The sequence below is a fragment of the Crotalus tigris genome, unplaced genomic scaffold (genome assembly GCF_016545835.1).
Source record: "Crotalus tigris isolate CLP2741 ecotype Arizona unplaced genomic scaffold, ASM1654583v1 scf7180000018210.256481, whole genome shotgun sequence".
Classification (NCBI taxonomy): domain Eukaryota; kingdom Metazoa; phylum Chordata; class Lepidosauria; order Squamata; family Viperidae; genus Crotalus; species Crotalus tigris.
In genome coordinates this window covers 20,527-45,200 of record NW_024096883.1, presented here as the reverse complement: position 1 = coordinate 45,200, position 24,674 = coordinate 20,527, and the positions used below count along the sequence as shown (strand labels likewise).

Here is a 24,674-nt window from a genome sequence, read left to right as displayed (position 1 = left end):
AATACCTTTGATCTGAAATACATAAGACAATATCAATTCCAAAAACCTTTAAAGACCTTCTTAAACTCTTTTTCAACTCTCTGCCTGAGAATGAATATTTTAGCTGCTACTGATATATATCTTGTCTTTCACCCTCTTTAAGTAAACAGTATATGATAATATTAGGAATGTTAGATTGCACTAACTGTTGCTAAAATTCCTTCCTCAAAATGTGATATTATGCTATTCACACATCTTCTCCTAAGAGCACAGTGGGTAACCTATATCTTGTACTCAATAAAATTTTTCTCTAATTAACAAAATTCAGAAATTGGTGGTGGGAAAAGACAAAGGAATATTGGCAAAAACTGGAAGATCAAAGATAACTGATTAATAACCATCTCTTGTATAGAGATAGAAGATTTTAAGAACAGTCCCGCTGGCTCACATCAAAGTCCATATTAGCCCAGCATTTTATTTCTCACAAATAACCCACAGAAGCCTGTGAATTGTTCACAACAGGGTGAGGAAATACCCCTTTCCCATAGTTATCCCTTTGCAACTTCTTTATAAATATGTTGTTCCAAGCCTGAAAATAGCATTGGCTTTTCAAGATTGAATATTCCCCAAAAGCTTGTTCTCCAGGATTTATTCAGTCTCTTTAGTGGCCATCACCACCATATAAAAGGCTAAAAGTTAAAGTGATTAAAATAGTTTCACAATTCTCTTCAATTTAGTTTTTTAAAAGAAAATTATTAAATTATCCAAATGTGGGAGAAGAGATTATAACAAGGTTAGAATGTTAGAATGGTTGCACAGAACTCTTGAGAAAAGAAAAAAAAATGAATTTGTCCATAACCTTACTGGGCCACCATGATGATAAGGATTACCTAGCTATATTTTAATCAAGACAAATATTTTCAGACAGAACATAGTTGAAAAGTTTCTTAATGTCACATTTTGCAGCATTGTACAGCTCCAATAAGTTAGTTGGTTCTGAGTCTTATTTGGCAGATTGTGTACATAGACATTGTTATCAGCCTGAATCAGTCTACTACAGGATTAAATCACTTCATTCACTGATAGTTCATTCAGATTATAGTCTGCAATCTGCCACCCTGTGCAGTGTGCATTGGTACATAGACGGTTTGGAACTTGCTTTTTGTCACCTAGCCGGCTTCTATACCAGGGGCAGGCAACCTTGGCTCTTTTATGACTCGTGGATGCTGGCTCAGGAATTCTGGGAGTTGAAGTCCACAAGTCATAAAAGAGCCAAGGTTGCCCACCCGTTCTATACCTAAGGAAGGAACAGAACTGACAGCATTCCAGCTTTTAGAGCAGGATCTTTAATCTGTACATCACATTGGCTCCTGTATGCACATATAGACCTTGACTTACAGCACAATAGGGACTGGAATTTCCATTGCTAACCAAGATGGTTGTTAAGTTAGTCATATCCAGTTTTATCACTTTTTTGCCATGGTTGTTAAGTGAAGCTGTTTAGTGAATCACATGGTCGTTAAACGAATCCAGCTTACTTCATTGACTTTGCTTGTTGGAACCCAGCTAGGAAGGTAGCAAATAGTGATCACATGACTGTCATAAATGCATATCTGCAAACTTTGATCATGTGATCAGGGGATGGTCATTAAGTAGAGGATTACTGTATACATACTGTACACCTATGTTTATATGAGTGTATATTTAGCATATAGAGAGAGAATTTTGTGTACAAACATAGACAGATATATAATTTTGTATATGTATTACACATAACACAATTATGCATTATAGAATGAAATTAGACTTCAGGGGCTAGAACACTGATGGGAGTTTCAAGTTACTGAGAACTGGTGCTTCACAGGCCAGCTGAGCTCCAAGGATTTGGCTCAGTAACATAAGAACAAATTGTAACAATCTCTGTGTCTGTTTTCACTATATTGTAAAAAAAAAAAAATTGGAATAGTTTCAAACCGGATGCAAACTATTGCTTCTTTTTTGTTTGCCCTTTGCAAACAAATATCCCTGTGAGTTGTATATTTGTGTGTATGTGTGTGTGCGCACCTGCACACACACTTTTTACTTGTAAATATTCAGATATTCTTTTTATTGCTGTTGTTTTTGAAAACTACCTGAATAAAAAGCACAAACCTGAATTATAATCCAACAACTGAAGAACAATTAAAGTAGACCCCTGTGAATTTTCTATTTGAACCATTAACCTATCATGGAATAGAACACATATTGTTTTATGGGATCTTTTTCTTGTTTCCATGCTCTTTAAGTACCCTGAAAGCAAACAGACTTTTGCTGAACTCTATAGTGCAATCCTTAACATCTGCAGTGAAGTCAAGACTAAAGAGTTCCCTCTCATTTCAGAACAGCTGAGAAGAGAAACAAAAAAAACACCCCTTGAGAATTGTCTGCTAACGTCAATAAGGGTAAGGGGATCATTAGCAATAGAAATGATATGTTACCACATGGGAGACAGCAGCGATCCAACATGGAGCAGATTTACGTCAAGGGAAGTTTTCATTCTCTCTGAAGGAACCCTGCTGTAACTACAACATGCATACATTTGTACTAAAGTCACATTTTATTTATTGTACTCTAGGGATTAAAAGCACTGCACTAAAAAAAAAAACTTCAAGTGTCCTCAAGACAAATGTGAAGATGAGAAAACTTACAAAAATGTATTTCTTTCTCTTTTCTAGGAATCTGTGGGTAGTCATATTCTTTCTTCCAACAAAGGTTTATACTATATATATATATATATAACAGTGGAAAATTCAGAAGACTGCAAGTCATCCAGGACCCTATGAAAATTCATAATGAGGCAGACTGTCTACATGATAAATGCCTTGTCTGAAAGTATCTTAAATCTCCTGCTACCCAAGCCACACAACATAAACCACTTTTCATGCAGTCTTAAAAAAATAAATGTATGGAAGAGGATTTCATTTTGCTTGCTGCATATTCACCCCATCTTGCAAGATTATACGCACTGTCTTTGATATATGAACAGGTTAGCATTTATGATGAACACAGTAGTGTTTCCACATTGTGAGCTACAATAATTGATTGCTTGTTTAAGCAAATCCAGCAATACTGTCATCCAAATGTAAGTCAGGTAATGCATTTCCAACTTCCAACATCATAAGCCATGTTAGATAGGACTAATGTGAGCTACAATTTAACTACTTTTGGAGGGACATTTATTGCTTATATTTGCCCTAAAAGTTCTGTAGTTGCAGTTTCTTTCACCAACTGGTGCATTACAGTCATGCATGCTCTGAGAATCTCTAGTTCAAAATATTTAAGTGATAAGGATCACTATAAGATGAAATTTCACAAGATTCAATAGTCTTAAATAAATTGCATGTGAAACTGGTTAGAGAGCTGGATGGATACATAGAGGGTGTTTATAGGCTACAGTTATTCTCTGCATATAGTCTCATGGTACCTCAGTGCACACCTGTAAAAAATGCTTGTTGAGGGGGAAAAAAGATAAGGATGAATCTATTAAAACTTGTGATCTTCTTCTACTCACCCAATATTTTTAAGACTGGTAAAACAAATAACTTTCATCATTGCCTTGGCCATAAAGGAAAACCTGACTTTTGTGCCCATTTTTCTTCCACCAGTTTTCAAGTTGACTAATCTTTAAGTACTTTTTAATTAACAGACAAAACTTTTACCTTTAACACCAGAAGGGGAGGAAGTTCTTCTCAATTCTTAGTTGAATTCAAAATTCAGAATAAAACAGCTTAATTCTAACAACTTTTAAAATTAAAGTAGTCAAGAAAAACTTCAGCATTATAAGTACTTAAAATACCAAAGCTGAATGCTGGTTTCTTCAGATTCTAAGTAATGCATACACTAAAGACTATTGTTTTCTATTCCTACATTTGATTGCTTGTCTAATTGCTGGTTGCTCTTTTCTCATTGTTTTAAAATAGGAATAAAAAAGATTGTTCTGTACCAGAACCCTTGAGAATACACTTACATTCGTCTTTGACATTCTCACCTGATTCTGAATAACACAACCTTTATTTGGGGTATATAAGACAATATTTCGTTTCAAGATAAAATGATGTTCTTATGTATTACATACGTTTCAGAAATATTGATCAACTACCACTTCACCAAAAGCCAAAGTACTGTTGCAATAATGTCTAGTAACTGGGTATTCTTTTTTTAAAAAAAAAAATATGGAACGCTTCACGAATTTGCGTGTCATCCTTGTGCAGGGGCCATACTAATCTTCTCTGTATCGTTCCAATTTTAGTATATGTGCTACATATTCTTTTTATATTTTTTTCTAGACTCTTTCACAATAAACACTGTAAATGAATAAGCGTAGTTGCAGTGTACTACTTCAATCCCAAAGCAAGCTCTTTAAATTACAAAAGCAGAAAACTATTTATTGGGTGAGTAGTAATACTAATCTTCAGTATGAAATAAAATGGGATTGATAAGCCAGATACATACATTTTCTTTTCCAGTTAGGCAGAAGGCTTTCTACTGAGATCTTCATTTTTTTAGTATTTCTAAATATAAAAAATTGGAATGTATAGCTCTGATATTTATGTATTGCTTATCTTTTCTACTTTGGATAAAGGAGAATCAAGTGGCCACTGGAGTTGGACAGTAATATATTTGAATAAATATAAATAAATAACTAATAAAGCAAAGAAGACAGGAAAGATTAGACATTAGGAGAAGTAAATGTTGGAAATAAATATAGGAGATCCACAAAATATTAGTGCTTAAGGCACCAGGCTAGAAACCAGGAAACTGTGAGTTGCTCCTCAGACATGAAGGCAAAACTAAGTGACTTTCAGCCAGTCACTATGTCTCAGCATAACTCACCTCAGAGGGTTGTTGTTGTTGGTAAAATAGGAGGAGGAAGGAGCATTAGGTATATTTGCTGCCTTGAGTTATTTATAAAAATGATAAAGGCAGGATAATAAAAAATCAGATAAGTAAATTACCTAAAATGCGATGGATATTGATATTTAAACTTTGAGGCATTTCTGTGATGGGTTTTTATTCATTTTTAAAATTTAATAAACAGTTCACCTTTTCAAATTATATTTAATCAGTCACAACAATCTCCTATATTGATGACCACTTGCAGATCCTATATAGGAATAACTGTACAGGGCAGCCTATTTTTCTATGTAGCTGTGCATATTATTTGAAAAGGGGGGCAAAATACCACACCGATTTCTGAGCTTCGTTTCTTTTCTTTTACAAGAAATAATAGACATATGGAAACAATTCTGCCCAAATGGACTGGGACCAGAGATGAATTGAAAAAGCTTAGAGTAGAAGTAGACTATCCTGAAAATTGGTGGCATGACTTCCTAGCATTCTCAAATGGGACAGCACATAAAGCAATTTTAAATTAGGATTCACTAGTTAAAAATAATTTCTTTCCACAAATCTCTGTATCTCAGAATGAGACAACTTTACCCATTGCAGCCTTAACTCACTCTTCCACAATCTATTAAGAGCAGCCTTAACCAACAAAAAAAAATTGCCTCCTGCATCCTAGAACCTTAATTTGTTCCCTTCTTGGCTATGGCTGCCTCTTCTGAACCCAAAATGCTTTTTAGAAGTAAGACAACATAATGGAAGAGGAAGATGAGGACAATGATGACAGCAGACAAGAGAATTCTATGACTATCTTATAGGTATCTCTACATTGACTGGTTAGAACATGTAGTGTAATGGTACTCAAATAGCTATGGTGTAATTCTATAAATTAAGCAAGAATTCTTTACAGTTTCAATCCTGAGAACAGAAAGTGTCTGCAAGAAGAATATGGACTTCAGACAAATTATTCTTGACCATCATACTCAGCAAAAACATTGCCATGGATTTTTCTTCCTACTTTTATTAATAGAAAGGAATTTTCAGATAAAAAAGTGAACCAGTGATCTCTGATTTACTCAGGATAACTCTGAATGCTTCTACACCTAAAGTTGTTATCATATGGACTAGGAATTTTCACAAATGTCTTACTTGGAATTGGGGAAAACTTTCTGCACTCAGAGCATTTGTGAAAACTATTACTGAAGGTTGAACACATAAAATAAAAATTAATTCAAATAATAACAGCAACCTATTACCACTCTATGGTGAAAAACTATAGAATCATTAATTTCTCATGCAATAGATGAGCTTTTAGAGATATAAAAGAATTCCCATTAAATGACTATTAGGTCATTATAGGCCAGCTCACTATAAATTTAGAATCTCTCAGATTATAGAATGGACAGAAAGCTATTCTTGGAACTACAGCAAAATTACCTTGCAGAAATTTAGCAACTATGCAAGGCACTGTCTTTGAAATTATTTGTTTTATGTCCATTGACCAAATATTACTTAAAATGTGCAACATGGTAAAATTTTGCATTTTGAAAGAAATAAGAAAGAATATTTGAATTTTTCTTCTTAGGTCTTTTCTTAATGGAGGATGGAGAGAAATATAGTGATGTATAGATGGAATAAATACATATGGTCAGTTTTCATTCACTTGAAATACCTTTTAGGTCTAATTTTTAAAGATTTTAACTTAAATTTAGCAAAAAAAAAGAGTACCATAATAAATTGTACAAAACATTGCTTGCTATAGTATGAAACTCTAAAACTCTTAAACTTTCAGCTTTATAGTATTTTTTAAACACCCACCTCCCACATACACACACATGGGGACAATCATATCTCTAGCAAAGATACTCTCTGAAATATTCACTATGAAGACCAAAATGCAAACGCCAAGTAGGTGTGTACAGCAAATCTTCTCCTGCAGCATACAACTAGACTTGCCACTGTGAAATATAGTAGGAAACTATGATTCAGCTAAAAATCAGTTACTCAGATTACTTATTGTCTGCCAAAATGATCAGTTCTCATGCTAAAGGGAAGGGGGGCTGTTAACAGTAGGAAATATTCTCTAATTTCAATCCTAAGGCTTTAGATTTTTATTTCCAATGATGTCCAACCACTTACTTTATGAATAACTTCCTGATCTGAAACCAAGCCATTCTGGGGAGAAGATAGAATTTGTTTTAAGTAGTTTTGTTTTGGTGCCTTTATAAAAATTCATCTCTTCTGTTAGATATGTATCTGGTCTAGTACAGGAAGTTGTGTCTGTTTCTGAATAGACTAATGAATAGAAATACTTATCATCATGTGTTGGACAAGGTTTTGAGAGCAGATGACTATATTAATAAACAAAAAACAAGTGAAATACTTTTTAAAAACTAAACTAAGAAAGCACTCAAAATAAAAGCATCTACTCACACAGGTTTTAAAAACTGAAGGTGTTTGAAAGTTTCAGAAGTTATATAAAAGACCTCGGTGAACAAAAAACTTTAGTTCATATAGAAAAGACTACATGGAAAAGAAAAGAGAAAAATATTGTATAGTCTGGTTGACATTATATTCCCATACACATCCTCCTATTAAAAATAATATTTTTTAAAAAGAAATAGGGTTTATGGAAAGAATTATAATCTTTTATTTAGGGTGGGAACCACTGGGCGCCATTACCTTGCATGCCAAAAGAAGAGAGGAGGAGATGTATACTGATTAATGTGTTGGACTGGACAATGAAATCGGCAGGTTCAAGTCTACTCACAGCCATAAAAATTTGCTTTGGGAAAAAATGAGTAGAGCTATATATGTTGCCTTCAGCTTCTGAATAAATGGGGAGGGGGGAGAGAGTCAAGAGTGGCAGTTCTCACTGACCTCTTTTAAGTTGATCTAACTATTTGTGTGCATTATACAGAAGGGAGAGAAAGATGTTTTTCAGCGTTTGAGGCCATCTTCTCAGGGACTGAGGAACTTACTTGAAAGGGTGGTTCTCTCTCTCTTATGAATGAAATAAGCCAGTGAATAGACTTCAAATGGAATCACAGCAGCAGATAACAAACCTTGCCAAAAAAAAGTCTAACACTTTCTATTAAGAAAGAAGATCTGGCTTAGCCTAAGATTTTCCTCTCAGTGTTATTATTGCTGAAAGTTTATCAAAAGTCAGCACTTCCCATAACTACCTCCTCACCCAGTAATCACTGGAGAAATGGAACTCTTCTAACTCATTAAATATGACAGGCAAGCAAACTATTGTATGTATAATAGGATGAACTTTAAGCCTTTAGTTAATTAAAATGTGATGTTGATCAATCAGTACACTGAAAGAACCACAATGCAGTTAGGAAACATGAAGGAAGCAAAGACAGATTTCTAATTAACTTTTATGTCATGCTCATTTCATCTAGATAAGCAATCCACAGCTCAGAGAGGTACCACTGAGCCTATAGGTCTCATTCAACTTTTTTTTAATGCAAATTTTGATTCATTTTTTTAAATGCAAAACTGACACTGCAGTGTAGAATATCAATGTGTACCTTGAGAGATAAAGAAACCCTTTGATTTGACTTTTAATTCAACCAGATCAATTTCTACATTTAGAATGTATATGCACTAAAATGCAATTGTGTACACTTTTCCAAACTTTGCATTTCTGATTAAAACGTGCATGAAAATTCATATAATTGCTAATATTTAGAAAAAGGCACATTAGAGAGAATTGATAATGTGCATAAAAACTCAATACAATTTTATGAACATTTTTAAATTACAGTTTTGTATCAAAATGGAATAAAGCTAACTTTGAAACTCATGAGAAATTGAGGAACTGGTGAAATTATTTTAAGCTAATTTGTCTATTTGTCCTCTCATCTTGTGCCTTTTGTTGTTACTAATGTATATATTTCCTTGTATTACCAATCTAATGGAAGAATTGCTCTATTAAAATGGGGGGGGAAAGACACTTTTGCAACTAAAAACTAAATGTATAATGAATTTATTTTCATAATGAAAGATGAGGTAATAAAATGATTGATACTGCTATATTTAACATGCTATATTTAAAATGCTAGTTCTTGTATTTCAAGAAGGTCTGGCAAAAAATATGGAGAACTTGTGTGCTTCCATAATAAAGGCAACAGGTGGTCAGCATTGCTCCTATTCTGCTACAGTTCTAAGGAAAGTTCCAGGAGCTGTAGCTGGCATTTTGAACAGTTATCTCAAATAGTAATATTGTGTGTGTGTGTGTGTGTGTGTGTGTGTGTGTGTTTGTATGTAGAAGGGGGTTTACAAGCATACCATTTTTTTAAAGTTAATGATGTGCATTTACAAAAGTAAAAATATAAACACATTCTACAATAAGTGCAGACAATCATAAACAAACATTTGTCCAGCGGTTTTCAAAGTTATTAAGAATGTACCTTCCTCTTTATTTTGTTTCCTTTGTAGCCATTTTTCCACCGTTTCAGCACCGACGCTCTCTAACACAAATTCATCCAGTACCTGAGGGTGAAGAGAAAGATAGGCCTTCACTTTTTCATCTGTCAAACCTGCAAAAGAGAACATTATTGTTTATACCATTACTATTTCAAGGGAAAACGTAACAAGAAAAAATATCAAAATCCTCATTCAGAAATTAGCTCTGTTGTGCTAGGAATATCTCAAGAAAGGCTTTACAATGCTTAATTCAAAGGCATAAAGAGATAAAATAAGACACACTCAGCAAACAGAATCTGCATAGAAGATTATTAAGGGATAATTATGAATGAGAAATGTCTATGGAGTTTTTCAATCATCCAGGTCATGGTTGTCCCAAAGGTGCTTTTTCAAAAGGCAACTGGACGTTTTGGCTTTTTTTTTTTTTTTTTGCTTTGAAAACATTTTACTTCTCATTCAAAAAGCTTCTTCAGTTCAGTTCTTCAGAAAGAACAAAACAAAAAGAACAAAACAAAAAACAGACAAGAAAGTCCAGTTGCCTTTTGGAAAAAGCACCTTTGGGATATGAATGATAAACCTAGTTTAAGCAAACTGAAGCTGATTCTGTTTCATACAAAAATCAATATGATGGCATGTAGAGAGCCAAGGATTTGAAGGATTTGAAACGGGGTTTATGTTAACTAGACAAGAAAAAGATTTTCATATAGCAAAAAAGAAGAGGAAATCTAAGTTAAAACATCAACAAACTCAATATTAGAAAATACGGTATGTTAAATTAGAAACAGGCACAGTGAAACATTGTACAGTAAAGTCATCTGTTATTGATTTCTGACATATATGAATCCAAATAAATTTTAAATACATATATGAAAAGAGAAATAACAGAAAAATCAAAGAAAGCTAAGTATTAGAGTGCCATATGTTCATCCCCACCCATTTTACAACTTATACATATTGTTGCCTGTTCATACAGACTGAAAATCTGAAAATACACACAAGTAGGTTAAAAGCACTTCTGATTCTGAGAGGCAACTAAAGCTGAGAAAATAGAGTCTGCAATCACAACAGAATAGTGTGCAATGGCAGCACATGGAGGCATAAAGTGAGGCAATATATAGTCACGGGGACCATTCTACCCTTTAAAAAAACAAAGCAAAAATGTCCCCACTACAAGTAAAAACCAAGACAGTGAGATAAACACACCAACAGTCCCTGCCTTATGACCACAAAAGAGCCCAAAACATCTATTGTTAAGTGAGGCAGTTGTTAAATGAGTTTTGCCCCATTTTACAACCTTTTTTGCACTTATTAAGTTTATTTATTTATTAATAAAATTTATATGCCGCCCAATCCCTAGGGACTCAGGGTGGCGTACAAAATTAAAACAATAAATATAACAATAAAAATGAGTGCATTCATACAGTATGTCCCAATCATATCCCGGCCCCTCAGGGACATCAACCCCAGGCCTGCCGGAACAGGAGAGTTTTAATGGCTTTCTTGAAGGCCAGCAAGGTGGGAGTAGTTCGAATCTCGGGGGGAAGTTGATTCCACCATGTCGGAGCCACCACAGAAAAGGCTCTTCCCTGAGGGCCCGCCAGCCGACATTGTCTGGCCGACGGGACCTGAAGAAGGCCCAATCTGTGGGACCTCACCAGTCTCTGGGAATTATGCGGCAGTATGCGGTCCTTAAGTAACCTGGTCCTAAGCCATGAAGGGCTTTAAAGGTGATAACCAACACCTTGAATTGCATCCGGAGACCCACAGGAAGCCAGTGCAGCTCGTTAGTAACATGCTTGTTAAATGACTCTGACTTCCCCATTGATTTTGCTTGTCAGGTCTGATCAGAAGTGATCCTGTAGTGACCCCAGAACACTACAATCGTCATCAATATGAGCCAGTTGCCGAGCATCCAAATTTTGATCACTTGACCATGTGAATGCTGCATTGGTTGTAAGTGTGGAAAAATGATCATAAATCACTTTTGTCAGTGCACTGTAACTTCTAACAGTCACTAAATGAATGTAATTCATTTGCAAGTCAAGGACTATCTGTAGTAAATGTTAACTAGAAGAGTAAGTTGTAAAAGAAAAATTTAGGCATGGTTTGTACTACATCACAAAGCTGCAATTATTTATTGAAAAGAAAGAATTGTAAAGCTAATTGCTTTGATGATTAAGGATAAGGAAAGCAGTAAACCTTATGAACTCTAAAGTCTCCTCCTTCCATTATGTATTCAAGATGGACAGTGATTAATATTTATATGTTACTTAGTTATATGTAAGGGTGTAGGTCTGTACCTATGTTATATATAGGATGTTTAAATGTGTGTTATGTATGTGTACACTTTGAGTGTAAGCAACTAAATTTCATTTTTAATGTGTACCATTGTGTCCACAGTACAAAATGACAATAAAGGTTATCTATCTATCTATCTATCTATCTATCTATCTATCTATCTATCTATTATAAGAGTGATAATATAAAGAAAAACTCCAATTTTTACAGCACATAACAAAATTTTAAGTTAAAAAATGCCAAGTTCCACTGAGGTATTTCCAGATTCAGTCAGAAAGACAATGTCATGATTAGTGATAAGATATAAAGCTGAAAAGTGATAATCAAGTAGTCAAATTGCTGCTTTTGTTAAAAAGAATAATAGTTTGTTAAATGTATATGCCACATGACTTCCAAAGACTCTGAACGTTCGTTGATCCTGAATGGTTTAAATGTAGTTTTGCAGTTCAAAAATGAAAAGAGGTGAACATACAGTAGTAAAGAATGCTGCAAGCATAAAGGTTTGCTATATGTTAGTGCAGCATAGCTGGTTCTGCTTCTCTGGACTAAATGAATGAATGAATGAATGAATGAATGAATGAATGAATCCCACAAGTCAAGCTTTACTCCTGATGAGGACATGAATTTTGTCCATATAGAGGTTTTTTTGTCAACAATGAAAAAACTATCTACTGCTGCCTTTTTTGACTTCCCCATGTAATCCTCAGATTTCCTGGTGGTCTCCTGTATATTAACTCGGTTTGATCCCGCTGATCCTCACTAATATCAGCCCAGACAGCTATGTACTGCCACCTGGCGTGACATCTTCCATAGGAAACAGGATCAAAAATAACTCCTAACAGATTTCAGAACATTAGACAAGAGTCTTACACATAATTTGAAAAACTTCCCAAAGCTTATCTACTTTTTCTCTACATGCCAAGATTGATCCTTGCTCATTCATACATGAAATGAATTCCATTTTCAGCAAAAATCTCATTTATAACTTTAAAAATACAGTTAACTGTAAGGAAAAGTCACAAGGAAGAAGAAAATAGAACCATGGTAATGCCCATACTTTAGAGACAACCATACTTATGAGGTCATAGCCTGAATGTACAAGAAAAAAAGAAAAAAGAAATTACATGGGAAGATTTTTACTGCAAAAATCAGAGCGGATAGCTAGGAAACAAATCAGTTTTGTTAAGTAACATGATAGAACATTGAGCACATAACTGAACACCTCTTTAAAACAAGAATACATTGGCATTCTGCAGGGTAAATGTGACTTGTTATAAAGAATATTTTTTCTTTCAGTAAGGTGCTGACTTCCCTCCCAATACTGCAATTTGTATGCCAAAATGCAAAGCCTGAGAAAATTCAGTAAGGCACATTCTTTAAAAACTGATTTTTCAGTGATATGTTCCTTTAATTATCCCATTTCACAAACTAATTTATACATTTTATCAGGGAATGTGTCTACCAAAGACTAAAACTTGCTAGAATATGCCTGCATTTTGTATATCATAAAATTTAAACTATGCCTTTAAAACAGTAAAGAAACTATAAACAAAGGCAGCCCTGTGCCAGTACTAATTTGATCAAATAAATAAATAAAAGCAATAATTATACCCTGAGAGATATAAGAAATTTAAGCAGAAAATGTTTAATATATGCAAAATAATTCCATTTTTGATTAGCATTTTTCTTACCCTTACTTATATCCAACTGATGTCCATGTACTTCGTTGTTCATAATAAACCAGTATAATAAACCAGGATCACAATCACTAAGTTTAAATCAAGTAGTATTATCAAAACACTACAAAGCAGCAGCTTGCACTTCTCTTAAAACTTTATGAGCTTTGATATACAATATTTTTTTAAAAAAATTATTTCACCACAAACATATTCCTACCTTTGTAACTGGCATGATACAAATATTTTTCAAAGACGTATCGGAAACAAGTACATCAAATTGCCTAGAGGGAGTAAGTTACATGTTTTTACAAACAAAAAACACTCTGAATATAAAAGTGTTAATTAGTTCTTCTGGGGACCGCAATGACATCTTAACTATAATAATGCCTTAACTACTGCTTCTCAGTGAGAGTATATGGGAGATAAACATTTTTTTTTAATGTTAGCAGTATGAATAATGTTCACTACCATCATCACTGTGTTTCCAAATTATTGGAAGGATTTCTTATGTGTTAGATATTTTGCAGCAACCATATACAGTAAATATGAGGAGTTTGTTTACTCTCATAGGATATACTGTATAATCTTAAAACTGCTCCGCTAAAGAACAATAATAAGATTTGAATGAGGAATTCCTCAATTCACAGACTCAGTTTATATTCTATACTGTAAGAGATTATACATGTATGCAGGTGTGTATTTGTGTGACAAGTTCACCTCATATTACAGCAGCATCGGTATACTGGAAGTTCAAGGATCTTCACTTAATGGCTATTTGTTTTACAACTGTACAAATTATAACAACCACAAAATGGATGTTTTGTAGCCTATAAATGGTCTTGCTGCCCCCATGATCACATGACTGCATGTCAGGGGACACTTTATCACCCATCACAGTATTTTGTGATCACATGACTGCAATTCAAATGAATGGGTTTGCTTAACAACCACTGCAAAAAAAGGCTGGAAAATTACTTCTGGTCATGGATGCCTATTAGGTTCATACATGAAGGTTCAAATTAACCGATTTATTGCTAAAAGCCTATGCACAGAAATCTACTCAGATTAATGGTCAGCACCCAGACAGAATTGGAAAAGCACTAAAGGCATTCAAAGGGGGGTTGTTTGTGGTTACATAACAATTCTAAACTGATGCCTCGTTTAACCCCCTCCCTGTCTCTCTGCCAGCCTCTCTCCTACAGTGCCTCAGCTTGCAACAACAATGACTTATGACTATAATTCCAGGCTCAATTACAGTCATAAATTGAGAACTACCCATATTACAGAATGCTGTGATCATAGGCATTATACATTCCTCACAATATTCGCTATTCAGGAAGAGTGAATGATAGCAGAATTGTTCCTTATATCTCACCAATACATCAATAAGGAATTGTATTTCTATAACAGCTTTTTAAGGCACTCAGATATTTGTTTGCATTGTATTGCATGCATTAGATACTAATACCGTTAAATGGATTCTTCCTTTGTTCAAAAATTAGAATTCAAAATCACAACAATTTTGTAATATTCCTTTCAAGTCATTTTTGTTGCTGTTGGTGTTACTCATTCAAATATAAAGGAATGCACTGCAGCAAAGATGATATATGGCGTGAAAGCCAGCTGGATGACTTTAGGCCAATCATTCTCTTTCCCAGATCAACATGCATATTTACGTATATACATATATACATATATCTTAGCTGTTCCTAACACAACACTCTTCTAGACAGAGAGAATTGACATTGTTTCTGGAATCTGTTGGAGCCACTTTCCCAGGTTAGGAGCTATAGCTCCAAATGCTCCTACCATCACTGGACCACTTTGGCCTTATTTTCCATGAGCAGCTGCATAGCATAGTGGTTAGAGTGCCTCTCTGACACAGGAGACCTGGGTTCAAAGCCTGGATGGTACCTACCTTAGGCAAAGGCCCTCTAACACTTCACCTTCCTATGTCAGATATGAGAGAGAGAGAGAGAGAGAGACAAACTAAGAGAGTCATGTCAACTTTAGTGTTGTCAGATTAACAAGGTCTGTCCCAGATTTGGGGGAATCAGGACAATTTGATGATAAAAGGGATATTGGAACAAATCATACAGGGTAACAATACACAGTGTGTATTCCATAATAACTAAAGTTATGCAAATGTTTAAAAGAGTTTTGCCAAAATCTGTTTTGCATCTTCTACCTTTTTTAATCTGTAATATTTTCATTTTAACTTTGTTCTTAGCTCTTTTTTAACTTTGGGGAGGTTGTGCTTTTATAACATTTTTTATATTTTTATTGTAAACTACCCAAAGTCACTTATGTGAGATGGGTGATATATGTATGTTATAAATAAATAAATAAATAAATACGTACATAAGTACATATGTACATACGTACATACATACATACATATTTTAAAATCACATTCCAGTTCACTTTCAGAATGGCCGTAAAATATCACTATTTCTAACAATGTTAAAGTTGTTCTGAGAAGAGCACTGAATAAATTCCTTATCCATACACCATTCTGCATGTATGGGAAGATAGAAAAAATATAAATTTATGGAGCAGGAACAAAATAAACAGTAATAATACACTTCACTTAAGGATTTGTTTCAGATCCAATTCAGCAGTTCATCAAAATAATCTGCTTTATCTATGAGGTAGATCTGATTTGGTATTTGGAAATAAGAGCCTCTCACTGTTTTATTGGAAATCAGCATATGTCCCCATCCCCAAAATCACTTTATTATATCTGGACTAACATTGCAGGATGTTATTATATATGGTATATTCTATTGTTTCCTCTTATAGCAATTATGTGTAAGGGTTTTTTTCTAAAATAACTTTGGGAAAGTGAAATTAATACCATCAATTTTGAGAATGATTGAGTCAGGACCTGCATGCAAGAACAATATTTGTATCTTCAGAGTTTCAAGGAAATGATTAACATATTTTTGTTCTGAAGATTATGTTTAATACAGAGCTGTCGGTAACTGGGAAAACTTCTAAATTTCAGAAGAATAGTAAAACTGATGGCTGTATAGTGGAATAAATTTTGCAAAAGGGAAGTGATTCACTTCCTGTTCTCTTGGTGGGAGGGTAATTATATTAAAATAACATATTTCATAAATCTAAGCAAAAAGTCAGCAAAATTTCAGAAGAATACTAGAGGTTCCTGTTCTTATTTACTCATACAGTAGACAAAAATTATTTATCTTAAATGTTAAGGCAGGCATCATACAGGAGCAGTGATAGTTTTTAATACATAATAAATACAACAAAACATAATTTTACATATTGCCTTAGCAATCAACTCAGCAAAGTGCTGAAATTGCAAATATTAAACATTTCTAATATTTAATTAATATTTTTCTTATTTATTAGATGATATTTACTTATTTCCAAACTGCAATTTCACTATTTTCAAAGGAAAACAGAAAAATGCTATAAAGATAAAAATATAAACTTTTAAGAAGCAAGTTTACAATACTTCTCTCCAAGAAAGTATTTGGGTTAGGACCGTGGTGGCAAACGTATGGCACGCACAGCCCTCTTTGTGGACACATGCGCCGTCACCCCAGTCCTAGGCCTTCAGCTGGGTTTTATAAAACCTTTTCGCTTTAGGCCTCTGCAGCCGTGTGCAAAAACAAAAAAAAGTTCAATCAATCAATTTCAACTTCTCGTGGGGAAAAAAAAGATCTCGCAAAATTGGAATTGATTGATTGAACTTTTTAGTCCCACCCAGTCTACCGTTACCACCACAACCACGCCCACCCAATGGGCCATACCCACCCAATGGGCCACACCCACCCAATGGGCCACGCCCACCAGCACCTGACGATACATAAGTGGGTTTTGGGTTGCAGTTTGGGCACTCAATCTCTAAAAGGTTCGCCATCACTGGGTTATGAGATAGTTATGGAAATATTTTTTTAAAAAAAATGTTTTTACTCACTGCTATGATTATATGTAAACTTTAAATTATAAACTACAATCTTCATTGCCTTAAATTCACATAGGTCTGGAAAAACAGATTTCATCTTTTTCCTATCACAACATTGTTTAATCCTCTAGTTTTCTATATTTAATGGGAACATTATATTTTGAAGATGATGTATCTATTAACTTCCTTCATTTGCAAGTAGTGGTATCTGCCAACAGAAAACCTTTTGAAGGACCTTTACACTAGCCTTCACCATTGGTATTCATTTCAAGAACACTATTAACAGCCCTAGCAACTTTCTCTTGTTTCAGGCTGTGCAGTACTTCAGATGGATGGCAAAAAGATGCTTCAAACGAAGTGTAAGCATACCACTTATATTGGACTCTTTAAACCAAATGCATCTTTTCCAAGGACTGCACAGAAGCTGTGATATGAAGGATCTTTTTACCTTCAAAACCAAAGCATTTCAGTTCTATTATTGCCATAAAACTTTACTGCTTTGAGATTATTCTTTCTTTCCAATGTCAGCATAATTTTCACACCCATAATTTTCAAATAAGTGATTGATTTTAAATTATTCTACACTTCTAATATTTTCAAATTAGTTTTTTTTTAAAAAAAAAAGGCAGTTACTACTCTTTCACTTGCTGAGGTTGTACAAAACTATAAAATGAGAACTTTCTTTTTGCTTTTCTCTCATTTCTCTCTGTGTCAAACAGTAGGAAAAGTACTTTTAGTAAGGAAAAAAAACCCTGCCAAATCATATCCTGAGAAATCAAATTCATGGCTAAATCACAATGGCTTCATTTTTAATATATAATTAAATATATATGTAATATATAATGTTAAAGTAGATAAGAAGCTATTGAGCAGACCCATTGGTATCTGATGCCATCACTGATGCCATCACTTTCCAATGGGCTTGATTCAGAATAAGCATTCTTTCCTAGTCAGTCAAGGGTCTTAACAGCACAAGAACTGAGCTATGAAAACAGAAGCAGAGATAGCTAAGATCTATGTGATATTTGTTGACGTTTACAAGTTCTTTCAAGGCTTCTAAAAATGAGATTACCCACATTTAATCCTAGCGACCATCTAGACTAAAAGAAAGTACCTGCCCTGAAGACACACAGTGAGATTCATGGTCACGTGGATATTTTAATCTGGGTTTTCCCAGTCTAACACTATACCATACTGCCCAAAGTGTGGCTAGTCCAACACTATACCAAACTGTCTGAAGTGTGGCTAGACAATGTCTTTCCAAACTATACCAAACTATCTGAAGTGTGGCTAGACAATGTCTTTCCCAAATAGCATAAGTACTTGCTAACAATATGCTAGGAATGTTTTCAGAATGTAGATACTATTGGCAAGGATGTTAGACGTGAAGATCAGGATCATACATAAATTCTAGTTCAGAAGAGTATTGCAAGAATCTTATCAACTAATGTACAATACTAAATTGGTACCTGCTAAGGTAAAAAGAATTCAAGAGGGGTTGGACTTGAATTGTTTGTAGGAATATAATTAATTCTAGGCTGATGACTTGCTTACTTCCACCCCCAACCCCACCCGCTCTTTCTGTTTTTTCCCTACAAATATGTAGAATTTTTTTTTTTGAAAAAGTTTTTATTTTTTTTCCATTTGTACATCATACAAAATACAATTTTGGAATAAAATAAATTCATAACCATTGGTACCACCTGCCCAATCCCCCCAGGCCGCGTCCACCCTCTCTAAAACCTTCCCTACTTCCCTCCTCTTTCTCTCCTCCCCTCCTACTCTCTTCCCCTCCCCTTCTCCTCTTACCATCCTACTTCCTCCCTACACCTTCTTCTCCTCTCATCCCTCTCAAACACATGAACACAGCATAGGGGAAATGCCCAGGCCACACCTTTCTTATAAACTACCATATCTATATGATCCTTACCCACCCACTCTTCCACCCACCCACCCCCAACCCCCTTCCCCTCACTTCCCAGAGCAGAATACAGGGTTATTAATGACAAAGTTGACAATAAAAAAGAAAAAGAAAAAAGAAAAAAAAGAGAAAAAAAATATCATACTTAACCTTTAACTCCAATAACATCATAAACAAATCTCTATAAAATTTACTATAAAATTCACTTGTAAAGTAAATGAAACTTTATAGTTCCAATATGTAGAATATTTAATAGATGACATTATTGAATCTTGGGGACGACTAAATAAGAGAAAAATTGAAACATGTAAAGAAAAAAAGGGGGAAGGAAAGAAAAAAGATATAAGAAAAAGGATACATAAAGAAATTACTTTCCCTCTCATCAAGACAAGCACTAACATTTTAGTAACTTATCATCTTCTCTAATATTTCTTCCTGTACCTCATCTCTTATCTATAAATAAAATATAAAGACTCAACATTCAAGCTTAATAAGCAAAAGTCCATTAATAATTACCAGAAATAACAATATATATATTTAAACCTTAATCAAATTAACCAGTTTCATATTCATTTACTTTATTTCTAACTCAATAACTTTTCATTTTCTCTAAAAATGTAACAATATTCTTTCCCGTATCTTATACAGTCTGAATCTGCAAAGATGAAGTCAGGAAAGCCAAGATTCACAATGAACTAAGACTTGCAGCAAATATCAAAAACAATTTTTAAAAGTTTCTTTCAACATGTAAAAAATAAGAAAAAAAGTGAAGGAAATGATCTGTTCACTAATGGGATAAGATGGCAAGGAGGTGACAGGCAGCAGAGAGAAAGCAGAACAGCCTAATTCATTCTTTGCATCTGTCTTTACGCAAAAGGGAAAAATAGTCCAACCTATCAAAATCAGTACCGTAAAAGACAGATTAGGAATTCAAGTCAAAATAGGTAAGATGATTAATTGTCCTGGCAATATGGCCACAGGAAAGGTTATGAAGTGGATAAATTAAGCTATATTATCATTATTTCCTCAGCATGCCCCAAGAAGTCTCTGATGACATTTTCTCCTGCAGTTAGGGCTTACAATGTGGTAGCTAAATACTTCTCAGTCCAAAATAATCTCTCTGTATTATGTGAGTTTATGATCACAAAGTTTACTCGTTTTATATAACTGAAAACTGAGATACCCATCTATAATTACAATTTTATTCTGTATCATCTCAGCACAATTCGGGTTTAAAAGGAGTTGCTTTAATATTATAGGGATTCCTCTGTTCCAGAGTTCCCATCTATCACAGTAGTAATCTTCAGTATGTGCACAGATGACAATTTCAATAATTGCAGTTAGAACTAACTAACCAGTTCTTCTATCCTCTAATGTTACTGCAAACAATATGTGCATTATTTCATTGTTAAATAAATAAACTGCCAGTTTTTAACGAAAGAGAACTTTGGAGAAATGTTTTGGAATTCATCATAGCCAGTGTTGGTTTTTGCCACTCAGGATAATACGGTGTTTTTTATAAGCTCAATTACCTGAAAACTATCTAGCTCCAAGCACTTCTTTGATAAAGCTTAAACATCATCCAATTCTAGTCAGTGTTTGTGGAGAGACGGGGGAGAGATCCAGCTCCAAGTCTCTACTTTTGGCAGGGCTCAACTCTTTTTTTATCATAGATTTGACATATTTTAATCTGTTTGGGGTGAGAAACAGTAGGTGGTAACTGTAACCAGGAGGGCTTTTGCACAAATATATTTGGTGCACCAATTGTACCCTTTCTTAAATCAAAGGGCATTGCTCATAGTTATTCATAGTCTAAAGTCTCCCAATTGGATTAGTGCAATATGCTCTATCTGGGGTTTCCCTTGATGAGTATTCAGAAGCTGAAGCTGGTCCAGACTGCAGCAGCATGGGCAATAGTGGGTGCGCTTCAGCATGTTCATTTAGCACCACTGCTGTATGCATTATATTGGCTTTCAGTAAGCTTCCAGGTACAACTCAAGGTGCTGGTTACATCGCATTGTGCCAGGATATCTGCAGGACCACCTATCACCAATGGTTTCTGTCCAACTTATTAGATATGACAGGCTGGACATACTCCAGGTCCCACATTTTGGACAGAGAGGACTGCTGGTTTGAAAAAGGGGTCAAAGAGGCCACCTATGTCAAAACTGAACAGCCCTCTCTCAACAGAGGGGGAGGGATATGACATCATCTTTCTCCAGTCTACAACACAGTCCTTTCAGCAGTTCCAAGATAGCTTCACACCCACTTGCACTACTCGGGTGACCTTGGAGACACAGATAAGCCTCCAGGTAGCTTTAACGACTTGCTAAAAGAATGCAAATGAACAACTGTCTGCAGGAGTATACATCTTTCCATTCCCCACCATCCAGTCAGAGCTGAAAAAGCTTCTTGGATGAGAAGCAAAACATCTTCAAAGAAAAACAAGAAAGTCCAGTTGCCTTGTGAAAAAGCATCTTTGGGATATATATTTGCACTGTTTGGTTTAATACTCACAAAGTGGATAACAGGATATTGAAAGACAAGTAACAGTTATAGATGTGAATGTGATGGCAAATTATAATTGGAAAATTTGGAATCTATCAAACTATGAAAAAATTTGGACTTACCATAGATGGGCTGAAGCTAAGATTATTGTTTTATTCTGATGAAAAAAATTCTAGTATACCTGATTTAAAACCCAGAATGAAACCTATATGTTCACTTTCTGCACATGAACTAGCTGTCAACTTTGAAAATGAGCATGGCTGCGGCCATCTTCCTTATTAATTTTCGGTTGACACATTGAAAGAAGGGAGGGGAGATTGCCAGGTCTTCACTAGTCAAAATAAACCTTTGTCCCATGGGAATTAAGGTCATTGGCTGCTCCTGAGACTGCAGGATGGGCTTTTCGTGAAAAGCCCGCCAAGAAGATGTATTGGGGAACATTGTTACTTGCGTAGCGTTAGGGGTGGGATTTCTTAACTTTGTATTGGGGAATTGTTACGTGTGTGTTCAGATTTGGTCTCACTTTTGACGTGCCGATACTTTGTAACTAATAAACATGTTCTTTGAGGAATTTCCTAGCCTTGGAATTCTGCTTTATTTGTCTTTGTCGGAACTATGACACTAGCTTCTTATTAATGTTACAGAAAGTCCAATCAATATTGCAACAGGCAGTCAATGGTTAATTTGTTGTTTTTGAACTGCCATTGTATAAATATTAGTACTTCTTTATTTTATATTTAATTATTTTTTTCTTTTATCTTCAATTTATTTTTGTTTTTGTTTCTTTGTATTTATAACACACTGTATTTATGGCCTTTTAAAAACTGTGGATCAAAAGCAATAAAATATAGAAAACATTACCTAACAACAGGTATTATTTAATTTATCTGAAAAGCTGAGACTGAAACTTTAACCAAGAATTATTTGGTCAAAGAACTGAAAAAATATGAATGAGTAATATTGACATATCTAATCATATGCATATTTGCTATAGCTAAAACTCAACAGTTGGATCACATTAACTGAAGAATTATGCACAGATGGTTCAGAGGCTTGGGAAAAGAAGAAACAGAACATAATGAACATCTGATAATTTGTTGCAATGTACAGTAACAGCAAGTATCTTGATTGTCAAAATGACTAAATTTAAAATGCACACTAAAGGGTAGAAATATTGCCATTCATCTTAATAGAATTTTCAATGAGGCTTCTACTTTTATATTATGTTAAAAAGATAGCATTTACACATGTGAAGATATACACACATCAATTAAAATGGAAGTAGATAGTTACAGAATTAATAAAAGTGAAAAGAAAATAGCAGCAAAAAAAGTTTGAATATTTAATCCTACTATGAGAGAAACTTTGGAATAATGCATGCAGTAAAACAAATTATTATACTTTTTGGCAATGATTTATTCTTCATTGTGCAGAACTTTGAACTCTGGAAATCTGCTCTACAAAGGAAAATAGATCTTCCTGACCTGAATTGCTGGAAGGAGACAGAATAGGCTACATTGCATCTTCTTCTGTTCTTACTTGCTCACACTAATGGAAGCTTCAGTGAGATTACAGTCTCTTCCATAAACAGAATGAGCCCTTTCATTACTGCAGTGTTTCTCAATCTTGACAATTTTAAGGCATGTGGACTTCAACTCCCAGAATTCCACAGCCAGCAATGCTGGCTGTGGAATTCTGGGAGTTGAAGTCCACATGCCTTAAAATTGTCAAGGTTGAGAAACACTGCATTACTGGATAACACATTTAGGCTTTAAACCTAGTATTTTGTGAGACAAACCTTGAAATACATATACAGTTTTCTTTAACTATTGAGACTCATTCTGTTTTACAAACACTGCATACTGCATTCTGTATCTAATTCTAGGAGCATAATGAAATAAATGTAACAATCCATGAATTAAATACTTTTCTAGTGGACATTTACTGTTGCCAAGTAATTTAGAAATAATGTTAGTTTTGAGCAGGCAGAAATCTGGCTCTGATTCAAGAAAAGCAATAAGATGTTTTTTTAAAAAATACCACAACAGAGCTGCCTTTTTCAGACAAAAGACCTTTCTTCCTCTCTGGCACACAGGTTTAGGAATAAAGCCAAGGTGCTACTTATCAGCTGTTTGACATCAGGAGAAAACTCTGTGCGTCACAAAGCCCAGTGGGGATTCCTGGCTTATGGCAAAAAAAACCCATGTGGTTCTTATCAGTTTACAGAGTCTGGTACTTCAGTTATTACAGTATGAAAAGGGAGAAAGGAAGGGGCAAGGAATGAAGTACATTAAATGAAATTGAACATTTAAAGACTTCCAAGTTAAGGTTTTACGGTACAGGCCAGTGTTAACTTAAAAATGAGTAGACTTCATCTTCCAGAATTCCCCAGCCAATTCTGGAAGTTGAAATCCACCTATTTTAAAGTTGCTGAGATTGAGAAACACTGGTTATATAGGCAGTCGCCCTCTTTTCCATTTAAATTTTCTTCATTCCACTTCCTCCTCACTGGAGCAATTTCACAAACATAAATAATTTCCAGAGGGGGTAACTATGACAGGAGCCATTTGTTTTAAATTGGGAATATGCAATCCTAATGGGTTAAGAAGCAGAGTATGCTATTTACTTTGCCCTGCACAGAGTGTCAGCTGCCTAGATTTGCATGGACTAACATTTGCAGATAGTATAATATTTCATCTCATCTTGCAGCAGCAGCACATGGCTTACTTAGCTTATCTTTGCTTTTGATAGTATAACCAGATATAATTATAACTTCTGAATGAATATAAAGACCTACATATATATATATATATATATATATATATATATATATATATATATATATATATGAACTATTCCCTCTTTATGAAGGGTTAAATCAATACGCAGAAGACAAGCAGACAGCAATATTGCCTTACAAAATAGAAGAGAAATTACAATAAACTTGGCAATGCAAAAATTGCTTCCTGAAATGTTTGATATACTGCAAATGGTATAAATGTAAAAATAAACCCTAATAATACTCTATTAATTGCAT

The 24,674-nt window shown here is 34.5% G+C and overlaps 1 protein-coding gene and 1 pseudogene across 8 annotated transcripts in view; both read right to left on the bottom strand.

Moving 5' to 3' along the window:
* Positions 1-24,674, bottom strand: part of PDE10A (phosphodiesterase 10A) — a 102,145-nt gene that overhangs the window by 60,844 nt on the left and 16,627 nt on the right. For 4 of the 8 annotated variants that reach the window (XM_039348920.1, XM_039348921.1, XM_039348926.1 and 1 more), the window contains exon 2: positions 9,282-9,410. In XM_039348920.1, the coding sequence (XP_039204854.1) occupies positions 9,282-9,410 (129 nt within the window). Of the gene's footprint in view, positions 1-9,281; positions 9,411-13,286; positions 13,423-13,491; positions 13,556-15,192; positions 15,225-24,674 lie in introns of those variants that run through there. The other 4 variants (XM_039348927.1, XM_039348922.1, XM_039348923.1 and 1 more) reach the window with 4 other exon arrangements.
* Positions 4,185-4,279, bottom strand: LOC120310484 (annotated as a pseudogene).